This window comes from Danio rerio, chromosome 20 (genome assembly GCF_049306965.1).
Source record: "Danio rerio strain Tuebingen ecotype United States chromosome 20, GRCz12tu, whole genome shotgun sequence".
NCBI lineage: Eukaryota > Metazoa > Chordata > Actinopteri > Cypriniformes > Danionidae > Danio > Danio rerio.
In genome coordinates, this window is record NC_133195.1 from 55,040,173 (window position 1) to 55,058,094 (window position 17,922).

The 17,922-nt window shown below is 39.0% G+C and overlaps 1 protein-coding gene across 13 annotated transcripts in view; it reads right to left on the reverse strand.

Moving 5' to 3' along the window:
- Positions 1-17,922, reverse strand: part of mia3 (MIA SH3 domain ER export factor 3) — a 449,969-nt gene that overhangs the window by 373,994 nt on the left and 58,053 nt on the right. For 4 of the 13 annotated variants that reach the window (XM_073933740.1, XM_005160893.5, XM_073933746.1 and 1 more), the window contains 4 exons: positions 16,154-16,203; positions 11,493-11,555; positions 6,899-7,151; positions 2,187-3,430 (listed from right to left, as the gene is read on the reverse strand). In XM_073933740.1, coding sequence (XP_073789841.1) covers positions 3,201-3,430; positions 6,899-7,151; positions 11,493-11,555; positions 16,154-16,203 — 596 coding nt within the window. In that variant the 3' untranslated portion in view covers positions 2,187-3,200. Of the gene's footprint in view, positions 1-2,186; positions 3,431-6,617; positions 7,152-11,492; positions 11,559-16,153; positions 16,204-17,922 lie in introns of those variants that run through there. The other 9 variants (XM_068215736.1, XM_005160892.5, XM_073933745.1 and 6 more) reach the window with 3 other exon arrangements.

Sequence of the window (17,922 nt, forward strand, 5' to 3'; positions counted from 1 at the left end):
CTAATAAACGCTGCAGAAGATTTTAGTTTTTCTACAGTAATCATTGGTGTATTCTAGTATAATATGCTATAAGTTGTTAACAAAAAAAAAGTACAGTATTGAATAATTTATTTATATTAGTGTGCACTACTGGATAATTTGGAAAATTGTCAGAAGGTGGATTTTTCCCATGAATCATCTGTTGATCTGCATCCCAATCATCACAAATACTGCAGAAGACCTACTGGACCCACATGGAGCCAAGATTCTCATAGTAATCAGTCAAGTTTGGTGAAGGAGACATCATGGTTTGGGGTTCCATTCAGTATGGGGGCGTGCGAGAGATCTGCAGCATCAACAGTCTGAGGGATCAAGACATTTGTTCTCCAGCAGGATAGCGCTCCTGCTCATACTTCAGCCGCCACATCAAATCTCCTGAAAGTAAAGAAGCTGCTCCAGGATTGGCCAGCCCAGTCACCAGACATGAACATTATTGAGCATGTCTAGGGTAAGATGGAGGAGACGTTAAAGATGAACACAAAGACTCTTGATGAACTCTGGGAGTCCTGCAGGAACGCTTTCTTCTTCATTCCAGATGACTTTATTAATCAGTGATTTGAGTCTTGTCAGAGATGTATGGATGCAGTCCTCCAAGCTCATGATGGAGTCAGACACAATATTCATTCTGTCTCCACTGCAGCAGGACTTTATATTCTACACTGGACATTATTCCTGTTCAGTGATGAGACTTTAATCTAAGCAAAGTCAGACCTTACTGTCATTATTAATTAATTAATTCAAAATCAAAACATGATCAGATTTTATTGTGCTCAAATAGGCGTAATCTAGAGGCCTTTGCCTTTTATATAAGACACTTCTGACACCAAATGATTAACTAGAAGTCAAGTTATTATTTGCTGTTCCTAAAACATGGATGGGCGACTAGACTTCGGGTAGTGATGTTGTTTTGTTGCTATAGAATTACAACAACAGATTAATTCAAGTACTTTACCTTTATTATAGTATGCTTCAAAATCACTGTAGTATTTACTATAAATGGTCAATGATTCTAAATTTGCACGTCTAGGTTGACATTTGTATTCGTTATGACAGTGGTTCTCAAACTTTTTTCGCCAAGTACCACCTCAGAAAAAAATAGTCTCTCCAAGTACCACCATAACGACCAGTATTAAAATACAGTAGTGTAGCAGGCCTAATTAAGCAGCTAAAGCTCTGGACAATTCAGAAATGAGGCAGATTAATTTCTATTATTATGAATATTTATTATTGTCAGCAACTTTAAACATAATAAATAGCTTGAACATTAACACTGCTCTGTGCTTACAGGTAAAAAAAATCTTTAAATTAAAATGTGCTTCTAAAAGTTAATTACAAATGGCCTTAAAAAGAAAAAAGAAAATTGCTGTACTTAAATGTAAAGTATAAACATATAGCAGCCTCGGACCTCATAAATATAGGCTATTTGTGATCTTATTCATATATAAAATGTTTTTGAAAAGTTTTGTAATAGATGTTGCACATATTTTTAACGTATTTGTATGCATTTAAAATCTAAACATTAACTTTAAATGTATGATTTGGATTTACATATTTAATTTAGAAATCAGATCTGCTTACTGCAAGTTATAGGCTTTGTGTGTCACAAAAGCAAGTGATTAAACTATACCTGTCAACATTGGGACATAAAAATACAGGATAAGCCCCCAACAACTGTTACAAATATGGGGAGGAGACTAGCTTCAAATGATGGAATACAAAACAAACATTAGAAAATTGAAAATAAATTTAAAAGTTTTAGCCTATTAAAATCAATTTACTGATCACATTGGTGTTATTGCATGTGTCAGAGTTAAAAGTGTGTTCATTTTTTTTACTTGAATTATTCAGCAATTCCTCTGCGTACCACTAGAAGGAAGCCTGTGTACCACTAGTGGTACACGTACCACAGTTTGAGAACCACTGCGTTATGACATTCAATTATGTGTTACTATCCAAAGAGTCTAAATACTCTGAGCTGAATACATGATTATTTACTTAATTATTATTTACTGCATATTTACTTAATGAATACTGATTATTTACGAATGTTCTAAATTAATTAGCATAACCACAGACTCATTTAAAGAAATCTTATTATTATATCAGCCTGGCAGGTGTCGAGATGCCCGACAGAGGAATCAGAAGCATCAGGAAAAAGCAGCTTTATTCAACTCATTCATTCATTCCCATGAAATCAATGCCGCATTCGTTTTTAAAACCGTTTCTTCCCTAAGATTTCAACATGATGCAGACACTCTTACACAAGATGCATTCTCTCGACACACTTCCTAAAATAATTTACTCTAATACCAAACCAAAAAAAAAAAAGAAAAAAAAGAGGCATATGCCAAAAATGAAACGCAGATGAAAAAATAGTTTTGAATATTGGGATTATTTTTGTTGTAGCATCAAAAACCCACGAAACACCACTGGTTGTGGGCTAAATGAAATATAGCAGAGTAAATTATTGCAATTTAACGAAAATGATTCCTGTCTTAACTGAATGAGAGAGATTTGTTCATAAAAGAATCACACTAAACGGTCACATTCAATTTGATGCAGGAACTAAATGCATTCTCATGTTTCGTCGTTAAAAACAGTCGCGTCTCTACGACTTTAATTAATACATACGGCGCTGAAAACTCAAAGAGAAGACGTTTATCTGAGCTGACGTGTTCGTTTGGGGATTTCTGAATAATAACACACGCGCAGCTGAAAGAAATGTACAAATACTTTGTCAATATGACATCATATGTGCCTTTCCGCTAGGAAAAGAAATCACGACGGATCAAACGTTAAAATAAACACAGGCTGAATCGTATTACGTGAGCTGGAGAATCATCAGACTAAAAGCAAACAAACGAAAACACGGTGAAGAAGAGGAAGGCATAAAAAAAAGTCCTCTCACATTAAAGGCATGAGGAAATAAATGGCTTGCCTAAATATTGGTTCGATATCCCAAGATGAGCACTGGGCGAGTGGTGGATGTCATCGTTTAACCACAGGAGAGAAGACAAAACAAAGGTGAATTAAATCAAACTATTTCCATAGGAAAGGTTTGCTAATGTATAAAATCAAAACCCTCATTATTTCTGCTCGCAAATGTGTTATTAAAGAAAACTCAAATCAAACTAATATCGTTTCCCCTCCGCAGATGCTTTTCAGGGCTCCCCGTGGGTCTGCGGCGGCTCCTCGTCTCCATCTCTGGAGCTCTGAGACAGTACTGCAGGGGCTGCTGGAAAACGGTGTCCGCTGTATGGAGGAGGGATCATGGCTCCGGGGGGTGGCAGAGGTCCAGGCGGAAAGGGCCGAGGAGGGAGGCCGCGGGGTGCAAAGAAATCTGGCGGGACGTCCCGCTGTCCGAGTGGCGGCCCCAGTGGAGGCCCTCGAGCTGATCAAACGAATACAAACAGAAGATTTTAGATTCACTAAATATATAATCTTAACCTTCTGCTTTCATTACCTAAAGTACACATGAAATCAAAACAGACATTGTTTTTGTTAGCTCACGTTGCTAGTTCAGCAATTCATCTGTGCATGTCTTTAAGAAAAATAAAACAGTTTGCCCTTGTGTTACAACAGGGTCACTGTAGGTATATCAAACCTAAGACTTTAAGACCTTTCTAAGGCCATTAAGTATTTAATTTAAGACCTATAACACAATACGACAAGGCTTTTATACTTGCCGCGTTCGCCATTGAGGTATTCTTTTAAACGACAGGGGGCGGCCAAAAGAAACAGACAGTAAAATCAGACGGATAAACAGAGAAGTAGAAAGTTTTCAGAACTACGTCATATACTTTTCATAGTACTTTTCACCCTATTCACACATGACTGCAAACCCATTCACCCTTCCAACACTATAGTGAAGTTTGCTGACGACACCACAATAATAGGACAAATCTCAGGTAACAACGAGTCTCACTACAGAGAGGACGTCCAACACCTAATCAACTGGTGTGTCAATAACGATTTGGTTCTGAACACCTCCAAAACAAAAGAGATCGTTGTAGACTACAGAAGAGCAAAAAGGACACCACCAACCCCCCTCCACATAAATGGCGAGGAAGTTGAGAGGGTAAACAACATCAAATTCCTAGGCCTACATCTGACAAAAGATCTCACATGGACCATTAACACCACCCACTTAGTGAAGAAAGCTCAACAGAGACTTTTCTTCTTAAGAAAACTCAAGAAAACAAAAGTACCGACCCAGCTCTTACTAAATTTCTACAGGAGCACGATAGAGAGCATCCTCTGTCACTGCATCACAGTGTGGTACCCAAGCTGCACTGCGGAAAACCGGAGAGCTCTATCCCGGACTGTTAAGACTGCACAGAGGATCATAGGAATTAAACTCCCAAACCTCGATACAGTCTATGCTAGCCGCCTACAGAGGAGAGCTAGCAACATCATTAAGGACCCTACTCATCCAGGACACAAACTTTTTGCACTACTCCCATCAGGGAAAAGATATAAGGCAATTAAGACTCGCACAAACAGGCTAAAGAGCAGCTTCTTCCCCAGAGCTGTAGCCTGTGCCACCCCTCCTCTTTGTACATTGTACACATTAACATTTCGTTGTACAACTACAATGACAATAAAAGTTCTTTACTACTTTACTTTACATATCATTAATATTATTGAAGATTTTTAAACTAAATGTTTTTTAATCTTTTAATAATTTATTATAATGATTATCAGGATTTTTTCTCACAGTTTTACCTAATACATTTCAATATTAATGACAACAACATGGGCTGATCTACAATTATATTCTTTATTATGGCAAGAATAAAAGCAACAACAACAACAACAAAAAGTACTTCCTAAAAAAAAACTGACTTTTTTTTTTTTTGCCCACTCAATTCACACATCACTGTCTGGCAAGTTTCTGTCCTCTACTTTTAAGCTAAAAAGGCAATAATGGTTCAACATTCCTGACCATTATCACCAAAAGCCTAGAAATTGGGCATCAATATATTGTAAACTGACAGCTTCTAATATTCCTTTCCAGTTATCAAAGACATAATTTGTTCCTTAATTTTAGTTTGTAACTAATGAGTTTTTTTTAATATAAAATTGTAATATATACATCAGTGTAAAACCTGTGACTAGTGGAAAAACATATTCTGTAATATTAAAACCACCTGGGTCTCCACTTTTGCCCTGGCCTCTTTTTTTGTTATAAAAAACTTATCCCTCAGGTTTTTCTAAAGTTTTCCAAAAACTTAGCTAAAACTTAACTCGCGTCAAATTTGTTGTGTGCACGAAGTTTAATAACAGAAAGCTGATTGGCTATTGCATGTTGGTCTCATTTGTAGTTGTAATGCCGCAAATTACAATTGGACTAGTGAAATGAAGAACTACAACACCATGAAAACCAAGCAACAACAACAAAAAAGAATTTAAATGAGCATTAGATGTAGCGTTACATGGACATCGGAAAAATAAGACCTGTGCAAAAATATTTAAGACCTACAACAGCAAATTTAAGATTTTTTAAGGCCTAAAATTTTGCGGAAACAAAATAAACAAAAGCGATCCAGTGACTCTACTACACACACTATTGAACTACAAGTCCTGTCATCCACTTTGCACACAGCTGTTCCGCATCACCATTGATTTCATAAACGCAGCCGGAGGATTGTAAAGGACTGATTATGAGGACTATTTAAGCAGCGCACGCACGCACGCACGCACGCACGCACGCACGCACGCACGCACGCACGCACGCACGCACGCACACACACACACACACACACACACACACACACACACACACACACACACTTGCTGAGTCTTGTTTATCTGAACTTTACAACGGGTTTTTCCTTGCAATGTCTTTCCTTGTTTTTTTACGTTGTTACCACGTGCCTGCTTGGTGACCACTCTTCTGGATTTGCCTTAACGTTACTGTTTGCTCGGTAACATTTCATTATTTAATATTCCATTTCTCTAGGAACTGCTTCACAATACAGGGATAAAAAATGGTCGCAGCTTTCAGTTCAAAGGTCCTGTGAAATTAAAGCAACGTTTTTTTATGTTAGTACAGGCCCGGTCCAAAGGGGGGGATTGCCCCCCAGAAAGAATTTTGTTGCTTTTGAAAGTTTGCTTTCATTTTCAAATCGCTATAGGCACACTTTACAGGTTTTTAAAAACATGAATAAATCTATTGCAAATCAATAAATGAAGCACGTCCAATGTCCAAAATGAGCTTTGAGAGGAAAGTAATTCAGACTGCTGGAAAGGAGGCGGGACATGGCACATAGTAATCATTTAGGTCAGCTAGTCTGTTTATGAGCTGACATACAAGAGATCTGCTGATGAATCAGTGTCCCTGTATCTGTGGTTACACTCAGTAAACTGGTGAGTTTGGTGAACTGATGACCTTCACAGCCAATCCCAGTCATTTCTGTTGAGTACGTGAACACAATGGCCAATCGCGCAGTTTAAGAACAAATGTTAGGGGGAAATGGACACTTTTAAAATTTCAGTATCGATTGTTGCCGAATTCCAGTGTCAAGAAAACACCAATGTGAATCACAAATTGTGGTGTGTCGCAGACCATTTGAGACAGTCCACACTGCAGCCCGCAGCTTGATGACGTACTTGACCAGTTCAACTACGTAATGAACACCACCCCCTGCCTTAAACCCAACCATCACAGTAGCTAGGGCGTTTCCTTAGTGGGCGGTACAAGGACCTGGTCAAGTACGTCATCGTGGTTACAGACTGCAGCAAGGACACCTTGGAACATTTGCATCTTGTGTCTTATTGATGACATCAGCAGCGACTACTCATTCAATTCAAGACAGACAAATTAAAATAATTCCTAATAGTTTTATATTAAACATACCAAAAGGTGGAGGCACGGGTCCAAACGGGCCGATGTGTGGAGGCGGGCCGTAAGAGTCCATGTGTGGAGGTCTGAAGCGCGGGTCGGGGGGCATCATGGGAAGGTGTCCGTTGGGTGGTCGGATCATCATCGGTGGCCCATTGGGCGGCATCCCTGGGGGACCGTAAGGCTTCAGCGGGACGTTAGGTGGAGGAACCGGAGAATCTCGGATCGGGGAGGGCAGGAAGGATCCCTGACTCTGAGATTTGGACAGCTGGAGGAGAAGATGCAGAACTACAGCTTAAAAACTATCTTTAAGGGGGGTGTTTAATAAAGGGATAGTTCACCCAAAGATGAAACATCCTCCATTTGTTGCAAACCTGTGTGAGTTTCTTTCTTCTGTTGAACACAAAAGTAAATATTGCATAAATCATTAGCAAATAAAGCACCGTTTTTATCTAATAAGTAAAGGAGAACCAAATGGTCACTTTCTGATAACTGGAGCAGATATCAGTCAGAGAAGTGTAGTTTGGGATTTGCCACTGTGGTGTTTTTTTTTTTCCTCTAATAAATGAGCTGCGCCTCAGAAGACGAAACGTAATGACGAGGTGAATGCGGTGGCTTTTGGAGGCGCGAGACAGATGCTCAAGACAGTTCTGAAGGGAATAATAATAGATGAATAATAAGACTGAAGCACTGTGATGACAGACTGACGAAGGGCTGAGGCCTTTTGCAATTAGCAGAACAAAATTTTTGATCTGCAACAATGTAAACATGGAAACATGCGAGGCTGCAAACCAACGCTAATGACGCAAAGTTAATCAGGAGCTCAGAAAAACCTCCAAAAAAAAAAAAAGTGCACATTTTCCAAATTTATGTGAAGTCTATTCATAAACTAATTTCGAGAGGATCACGTGCTTATGATTCATCACGGCCGGTCTCGTATTTGCTAATTACTATCTTCCAATCATATGAGCCCTAAGCTACTATGAATAACCACAGTTTTCCGTCCATTTTATCTTCGTTTGGAAGAAACCCCCTTTTCTCCCCTATTCTCCTCCTTTACCTCTGATCGGGCGGCACGGCGGGCCAGTGGTTAGCACTGTGAGCCCCACAGCAAGAACACTGCCGGCCATGGTCCCACCAGGCCGGTGGGCGTTTCTGTGTGGAGTTTGTATGTTCTCGCCGTGTCCGCGTGGGTTTTCCCCGGGTTCTCCGGTTTCCTCCCACCATCCAAAGACATTCAACATGCATAACAATCAAGCATTTGTCTAACCCCTTTTGTTCCCTTAGCAACCGCAGCCGGGGAGTTCTGAGATCCACCAAGCTCAGGCTCCCCTCTCGCTCTGCCAACGGGAGGAAGCCCTGGGCTCGAGGATGCCTTGAGCTCAGGGCTCTGTCCCGGGACAGCATGCCAAACAAGCTTTTATAAATCATCAGCTAAGTGTGAACTCTTGAAATGCATATTCTTATGCATCTCCAATAAAGGTGCAGTATGTAAGTTTGATTTTGGTTGAGCTAGGTATTGCACCCCTGGTTAGAAACACGCAAGAACAACAAAGGCTTGTTTAAATCGTGTTCTAACTAAAAGCAATGGCAAGAAATAGAAGGAATAATCTCCATATTAAAGGGAGTTTTTGTTTAAACAAAGACTGACTGACAATGATCAGCTCAGGTACACCTCATGTGCTTTATTAAATGCTAATAATGCAAGTTTGAATGGCATTTTACATGACATTGATTGCAGTACAACTGAAAGCAGCAGCAGAAAGTTCATCTCAGATCTGGAAAATAAAATAAACCGTCTGAAATTGAACTCTAAAACTGAGACTCAGTGCAAACCAACACATATCAGTGATTCAGCATCTACATTTAATCATGTTAAAGAGCTTTAATATGTGTGTTCATTAGATTAAACGTTACCATTTGGCTGGAGTGCAGTGAGTGCACTATTCTGTGCTTCTGATTGGCTGTATTTACATTTCGTGTTTCGTCTGGTGCTAACAGCCTGATTACTTATCACTGCAAATCTAGTCATGTAGCGTGTTGTTAGGATTGGGGGTTACAATGTAACCTGCTCACCTAATGTTTACGCTCCTAATATTTAAATAATTTGTTAATTAATAACCTCATGTGGAACTCTGAATCTGCATCTCATTTCAGAGTCTGCTACTGTCCACCGGAGGTCCCATTTCAGTCACGGACGCATGCCTTGAGAGTCTTCATGACTGAAGGAATTACACCAAGGCCTCCCCGGGTGCTGAAATATAATTGGCTAAACTGGCGGTGGGCGGGTTAAAAGAACCAAATTACAGCCATTCCAGCACATAACGCACATGTTCAAAGCAGAAAATCTGACTTCAGCATTGTTTCTCAGATAAACAAGAATGTTCTGAGCATGTTTCTGAAATATCTGCAAACATAATGTTGTTTATTCTTTAGAAGAGACAAAAACACAGCATCTTTAAATGTTTTTAATACGATAGCCCAAAAATGCGCAAAAAAATAGATGGCTGAAAATATAGCTAGCATCCATAGTATTACTCGTTCCCACTATACATGTCAATGGCTTCTTTTCTCCAACTTTCTCCAAAATATCTGGTTTTGTGTTCAACAGAAGAAACCAATTGCTAGAAGTTTAACACCACCAGAGTGAGAGTAAATGTTGAGGAAGTGTAAATGTTCAGGTGAACTGTGACCCTTAAATGCTGGACTCCTGTAAACCAAACCCAAGCAGAGTTAAGTAAACCACTGTAAGGCCCGAAACACACTTTATACACTAGCACAGAAGCAGGCACTAAAGGCTGATCCAGTGGGATTCACAAACACTGTGTTAGCTGAACACAGACAACATATTAGAACCCAATAAAATTGTAAATAATTATAATAGCTAACTTTTTTATGATAATACTTTACTATAAAATATTTCGTTAAATTATCTAATAATAAAAAAAGGGAAAACGACATGACATTACATTAAAATGATAATAAATATGCTTTATATTGAAATGATTTTAATATATTTGTATATTTATACATAATATATGATATACATCATTTTGCAATACTAATATTTGTTTTAAATGTCCCAATTAATTAATTACAATAAATGTCGATTAAATATTATAAATACATGATAAACAGATCATTATTTGTTGTAAACTGCAATTGTGCAGAAAAACAAAAATTTTATTACATGTTTTACTACAAGTTGGAATAGCAGTATTGGTCTTCAATACTTTCAAAGCCTCATCTTTCATTAAGTTTGGGGGAATACATATAAATCTAATTTATGATCCATATGTACAATGCAGAAATTGGAGCATACAAATGCTTTATTTTTATTAAAAATACTTAAGTTCAATGATTTGGTTAAGTTTAAAACAGCACAATACATGTTTAAAGCTAGGAAAAAAAATACTCCCGAAATGTTTACAAAAGTTTTTTGAAGAACGACAGGGGGGTATTATCTGAGGGAAGAACTCAATTTTAGGAGGCTAAAAACAAGAACAACTTTAAAAAGTTTGTGTATGTCTGTATGTGGTGTCAAACTATATGGAACAGTCTAGATCAGACTCTACAACAACGTCAGTATAATAATCAATTAAAAAACTGTATAAATATATATTAATAAAGGAATATAATGATGAAGGTGATTGAAAAGGATAAAAAGAGAAAGGTATGATGACATTTTAATTAATGGCTATTTGCAGTACTGTGTTGGTGTTGTTGTATTTTTTTTCTTTTTTCAATTTGCAGTACTATGTATTTTTTTCTTTTTTTTCTTCTTTGGGTCTATGTTACAAAATGAAAAGGTACAAATGGAATCAAACATATTATTTGTCAAAGATGCCAAAAGGATAAAATATGTTTCATGTAAAAAGAAGAGATAAGTAAAAAAATAAATAAGTTTAAATAATAGACGAAAGATGTATGGGGTAATGGGGTGGGAGAATAATAAGCTTAAGCCTCCTCCCGCTCCATTTTCGACCATGTTGAAATGTTTTTTTTTTTTTGGTTAATGATATTTTATGCATCATATTTTTGTTCGAAAATAAAAAAAATCAAATCAAATCAAGTTATAATTGTTGATTAATTATATATATATTAATAATTAAGTGATAATTTACCTGACTTAAAAAAAGAGAATCTATCCAATTCTACACGTACACATGTACAATAATTTACCAAGTCAAAAACAAATAAACATGATAGCAATAATAGTTTTATTCTGTTTACTCTATTAATAATAATAAAATCGGTCTGAAATGCTTTCATTAAATTATTTTGGCTTTTATTTTGATGAAAGAACAGAGAAATACTGTAAAAATTAGAAATTATAAATAAATTCTGCACACTACAATGTTAAACTCATGCAATTCTGCATTCAAGCACTTGTGTACAGTACATTTCAAGCCTTAGACATGCTGTAACTCCCTCAAACACGAGTTAGGTTAAAAAAAATGCAATTAAGACCCACACACTGATTAGAGAGTGAAGAGAAACAAGTCTTGATCAACAAAAACAGCAGCCAAAAAGCCAAGTGTGCCCTCAGCAGCTGGACACAGTGCTCAAACCCTTCCCATCAGCCCTTGCACCAACCCGCGTTACTCACAGACTCTACAGGCTCAGATGAGGCCTGATCTGAGGACTCGGCTGGCTCCACGACTGGTGCCGTCTGCTTTAAAGCAAACACACCACCGCCGTTTAATGCAGATCTCCTCGACACATTCATATGCATCGTGCATGAAACCGTGACATTATATCATACACTGTTTACCAGAAAATCCTTCGCCCTCCTGTGTATTTTGAATTTAAATATTTCCCAAGTGATGATTTTGCACAGTATTTCCAGTTATATTATTATTATTATTATTCAGGAGAGACTTATTTCTTTTAGTTGAATAAAGAAAGAAATATAGTGTTAATACATACCCTATGAAAGTATTATTTGTTTTCAATTGGCAACAGAACAAATCTCTGACTACATTTACATGGACATCAGTAATTGAATTATTTGCCTTAATCTGAGTAAGTCAATAAAATGATGAAGGTTTACTTCAGTTGCATATTGAATGTTCCTGTTTTACATGCTATAGCACATACTTCGATTAACGTCACCATTCGATGCTAGTTTCCTCTAGCATTTCACGCAGCATCAGTTGATGTTTGTCATGATTGCACCATATGTCATTTTTGGGTGTTTTGAGTTTAATTTAGTGACAAATTCAACTGCAGTTAATTTCTCACTGTATAAATTCTCCATTTATATTTATATTAAATAAATAATATGGCAACAGGCCACCTCTGACATTTCTTTCATGCCCCCGCGACAAACTCTGAGGCACTTGATAATGTCCATTTCTTCTAGAATTCTCAACAGTCATTGTCTCCCGCTCGCACCAAAAATATGCTCTCCTGCTTAAAGCCATTCGCATTTGTTTGTCATCAAACTCCTGAAAAGTGTGTGTGCACGCGACATGTCGCAAAATGTAGTGAAAAGTGCTACAAAACGGTAAAAATCAATAATAATCCCCTTACATTTATATAGCGCTTTTTTAGACACTCAAAGTGCTTTTTTGGGGGGAAATCTCTTCCACCACCAGTGTGCAGCATCCACCTGGATGACATGACGGCAGCCATATTGTGCCAGACCACACATCACACCAGCTGATTGGTGGAGAGGAGACAAAGTGATGAAGCCAATTATGATATGAGGAGGGTTAGGAGGCCATGATGGACAGAGGCCAGTAGGCAGATTTAGCCAGGATGCCGGGGTGAAACTCCTACTCTTTTTTTTTTTTTTTTGAAGGACATCCTTGGGATTTTTCATGACCACAGAGAGACAGGACATCGGTTTAACGTCTCATCTGAAAGACGGCGCTCACAGAGCATTATACTGGGGCATAAGGACCCACAAAGTCTGCAGGTTGAGCGCCCTCTGCTGGTCTCAGTAACGCCACTTCCGGCCGCAACCAAGCTTTCCTATGTGGTCTCCCGTCCAGGTACTGACCAGGCTCAGCCCTGCTTAGCTTCAGTGGACGACCATGTGAGAGTTGTATTATTTGTTTGTTTGTGTGTGTGTGTGTGTGTGTGTGAATGAGAGAGAGAGAGAGAGAGAAAGAGAGAGAGCGTAGTCCTGTGTGTCGCTTGGTGCTGTCTCTCTCTCTCTCTCTCTCTCTCTGTGTGTGTGTGTGTGTGTGCGTGTGTATGAGAGAGCGCCCTGCGCAGATCTCTAATTCAAACAAGAAAACAGGTTACCGCGAAGGTCGCATATACGGTATTCAGTTTCTGAATGGTTTAGACACAAGCCAACAGTTTGGTGACGCTGGCTGAGCCTTACGCCATATTTTTTTATTACGCACGATAATACCGGATACCGGGGTAAAATAGGGAGGAGGTTTGACTGCATCAAAATTTGGATACCGCCCAAGCCTACCGCCAACTGTACAACAAACATTTTCCCTTTCATAACGTTCATGTGTGTGTGTGTGTGTGTGTCTGTGCATCACGTATTGTTCCTTGGTGACAAGCAGGACTGAGACAGGGGCAATCACAGTGATAATGTCTGCTTGTCTCCTTCAAAAACAGCTTCTGCAGACCTTCACATTATGTTCTGAATGTTTATAATATTTTTTGCGGCAGATGGATGCGAGTCGCTTTCTGTATGTCCAAAACCAAAAGATTACAAGCAGAAAGACCGCGATGTGTGCACGTCTTTCCATTTAGACACTTTGCTTTCGTAGCCGTCACCTGGAAACAGCCGCACACACAACAGCAGCTCGATGATGTAAGCACACCGGGGTTCAGAAGGAAAAAAGACGGTGTGGACACAAACCAACCGAGAAGGTGGCAAAGGGAGACAATCAAACTTGGGTATGGTGCAGGCAATTGAAACAAGTCTGAAAGCACCCCAAGACACATTTATTTAAGCTTGTTTTTTTTTATTTAATGGTGAATTTTTAACAGTTTTTAATGCATCTCATTATTACTGTAGTGCTTTGGGGAAAAAGCACATAACAAATAAAATGTATTATTATTATTATTATTATTAACTTAACCTAATTAACCTAGTTACGCCTTTAAATGTCACTTTAAGCTGTAAAGAAGTGTCTTGAAGAATATCTAGTCTAATATTATTTGCTGTCAAAAGCCATTTTAAGGTCAATATTATTAGCTTAAATCTATTTGTTTTCGATAGTCTACAGAACAAACCATCATTATACAATAGCCGCATTTCCACTATCGGGCCAGTGCGAGCCAGGGCTTTAATCGGGCCTGGCCAATAGCCCGGGAGGTTGAGAAATGAGGCCAAAATCATGTCGCATTTCCACTGTCGGGCTAGTAGCTTGCAGCGCGTCACGCAAACACCGCCCACAGAACGTCCCCGAATCAAACGTCACACAACCTGCCCACTTCAGCGAGATTTAGGCAGATAAAGCACACCATAGAATCATCACGAAACGAAACCATTAAAATGAAGACAACCGAAACAAACAAACGACACGTTACTGTACAGCAGTACATGAAATGTCTACACGCACAGACCTGTGTATTTCCATTCATTACATTTGTTTACTCTCCGACAGACTGTTGGCATTGTGCATTGCTCTCGCCACTAACGCAGGGACCCAACACAGAGAGCGCACACATCCATAATATAAAGCCACAGAAATTCTCCGTTATAACTCGATATGGCATGTATTTTATAACATCCTCGTTTTGATAGACGTCGTGTTAAGTGTTTCCGGCACAAGAAGAGCGAGTAGCCTAATAAAATATAGCCATATTTGTTGCGCTCAGCAGCTATTCACTAAAGCTCTTCATTTAGAGTCTCATTTATAAATAAGACCATGTCATATAAAAACATAAACACTTGTTTGAGGATACAGAACACATTTTGTGTTTGGACTTTCCCCCGATGCGTTTAAAGCAGCGCAGGACTGGGTGACAGAAAAAAGGTAGACTAGATTCTGCTTTCACTCACCTAAATAATGCTCTGTTTGCGTGATTTGATTAATATCATCACATCCAAATACTTTATAAATAATATTTCAAACCATCTCCGGTGTTTATTGTTTTAAGAAAATATCTAAAATCTTTTTTTTCAGACAGGTCTTTGTAAAATGAAAGTTAGGCTATATGTGGCGTTAAAACGGTTTGATTTATGTATTGTATATAGGCTATCAACATATAGCTAGCTTTTGTTTATTTTATATTGGTTTATTTATTTAATGTGATTATATATATATCCGATATTTGTAATTCTTTAAATTATATTTCAATATAGCTCAGGCTATTTTATCACGATATGACACTATATTGTTTAAAGTCTACGAAAGTGGGCAGGTAATTTGATAAGTTTTATGTCTTTCTGTTGTATTTATATTGTGTATTATCTCCAAAATAAAGAGAAAAAAGCCGCTCGTGGCATAACACAGCTGTGAAGGAGCGCTCTTGCCCGGTCTCACACACACATACAGGCATTTAAACGCGCACAAACAAACATTTTAAACTTGACAAAAACTCTTGAAATCCTTTACTGTCTGCTGTGTGTTTAATATGGTGTAAAGATTATTATGCGTTATTGAAACATAAAGGAGGACGCAGCAAAGAACATCACTATAAATTAAAACTACTTTATTATTTTATGCAGCCGCCTTACATTTAAAAGGGAAACATAAGGGTGATCATACACAAAAAGACCCCAGACTATAAGGCCAGATGTTTTCTTTCCCTTATTTATTTATGTTTGGCGCATGTACTCATGTGCGATCAGAAAACTGCCCGCCTCTCCTTTCACTCCGCCCCGAAGCCCCAGCTGGCCCTCCTTGGCCCAAGGTATTCGGCGGGCCGAAAAAGGCCGGTCGCTGGCCCCAAGAAAGCCCCGCTTTGGCCCGATTAGGCCCCGGAAGTGACAGTGGAAACGCCACTGGCCTTGGCTTGCCCTGGCTCTCTCGCTTTAGGCGCGATAGTGGAAACGCGGCTATTAACTTGCCTAATTACTCTAACCTGCCTAGTAACCCTAATTAACCTAGTTACGCCTTTAAATGTCACTTTAAGCTGTACAGAAGTGTCTTGAAGATTATCTAGTCTAATATTATTTACAGTCATCATGACAAAGATAAAATAAATCAGTGATTAGAAATGAGTTATTAAAGCTGTTATGTTCAGAAATGTGTTGAAAAAAATCTGCTCTAAGTTAAACAGCACTTGGGAAATATTTAAATATATGATATTTTGGAAAAAAAACAACATGATATCCGCAGTCCTTACCATCGGCCCATCATGAGCACATGGAGATGATGTCATCGGCTGAAACATTTCTGTAAAACAGACAATAGGACAATCAGACATCTGTGGATGTAGATGCAAATCTGAACAAGAGAATGCAATGCTATATCTGAAAAAGTAAAACAAACAGAAACTCTGCAGCTTCCCTTTAAACTGTTTTATGTATCATTAAATGTTAGGCCTGTCACAATAATTAATATATGGAATTATTTCACAACACTGACATGAGCTCAATCGTTTTTGCTATTGCAATATACATCGCCCATACATAAACAACAATTCTAGCAACATTTCAGCCGATTGCGCAACATCTCTATCTCTATTAAAGCTGCCAGTGTCAGAATGGTTGAAAACACTGTATTGATGATTACTATATAGTATATTCTCATGTGTGCGTGTCTGACAGCTGAAAATAGATCTTTTAGCAGATATCACAGCCTCTGTTACTCTTTTCCTTGAACTTTGGTTTTAAAGGGCACCTATGGTGAAAAATCTACTTTTCAAGCTGTTTGGACAGATCTGTGTGTAAGTATAGTGTATATTCTGTCATATTGGGGTGAAATAAACACACCCAGTCCTTTTTCTTTAAATTTAACAACATAAAAACGGTGGACCAATTCGAGCGGTTTTCAGATCGACAGCAACTTTACGTAGGAGTGCGGTCCCCCCGCCCATCAATATTGATTGACAGCTGCGCGCATTAACATGTCTCTGTAGTAATGCATAAACTCGTATAGACAAGACAGGATGAGCACAAAGCAACCGGGAATAAAAGGTCTGTTCAGTTCGCTAGGATCATCAATCATCATCAGACGTGATCAAGAGTGAGTTTTACAAGTTTAACATGTTTTAAAATGTGTGCACGTGTGTAATGAAGTACAGCCATTCACTTCAGATTCACTTCATCAGCACAGCCGCAAGTCTCTTTCACTGTCTCTCTGTGTGTGTGTGTCTTCGCTATGTATGTGTGTGTCTGTATGTCTGACTGTCTACGCTATGTATGTGTGTGTGGTTGTCTGCGCTGCGTGTCTGTGCTATGTGTGTGTGAGTGTGTCTGTGTGTCTAAGCTATGTATGTGCGTGTGTTTGCGCTATGTGTCTGTGCTGTGTGTGTGCGAGTGTGTCTGCCTGTATACGCTATGTATGTGCGTGTGTTTGCACTACGTGTCTGCTATGTGTGACTGTGTCTGCCTGTCTACGCTATGTATGTGCGTGTGTTTGCGCTACGTGTCTGTGCTGTGTGTGTGAGTGTGTCTGCCTGTCTACGCTATGTATGTGTGTGTGTCAGCGCTACGTGTGTGTGTGTGTGTCTACGCTATGTATGTGCGCGTGTTTGCGCTACGTGTCTGTGCTATGTGTGTGAGTGTGTCTGCGTGTCTACGCTATGTATGTGCGCGTGTTTGCGCTGTGTGTGTGAGTGTGTCTGCCTGTCTACACTATGTATGTGCGTGTGTTTGTGCTACGTGTCTGTGCTGTGTGTGTGAGTGTGTCTGCCTGTCTACGCTATGTATGTGTGTGTGTCAGCGCTACGTGTCTGTGCTGTGTGTGTGTGTGTCTACGTGTCTACGCTATGTATGTGCGCGTGTTTGCGCTACGTGTCTGTGCTATGCGTGTGTGTGTCTGCGTGTCTACGCCATGTATGTGCGCGTGTTTGCGCTACGTGTCTGTGCTATGTGTGTGAGTGTGTCTGCGTGTCTACGCTATGTATGTGCACGTGTTTGCGCTGTGTGTGTGAGTGTGTCTGCCTGTCTA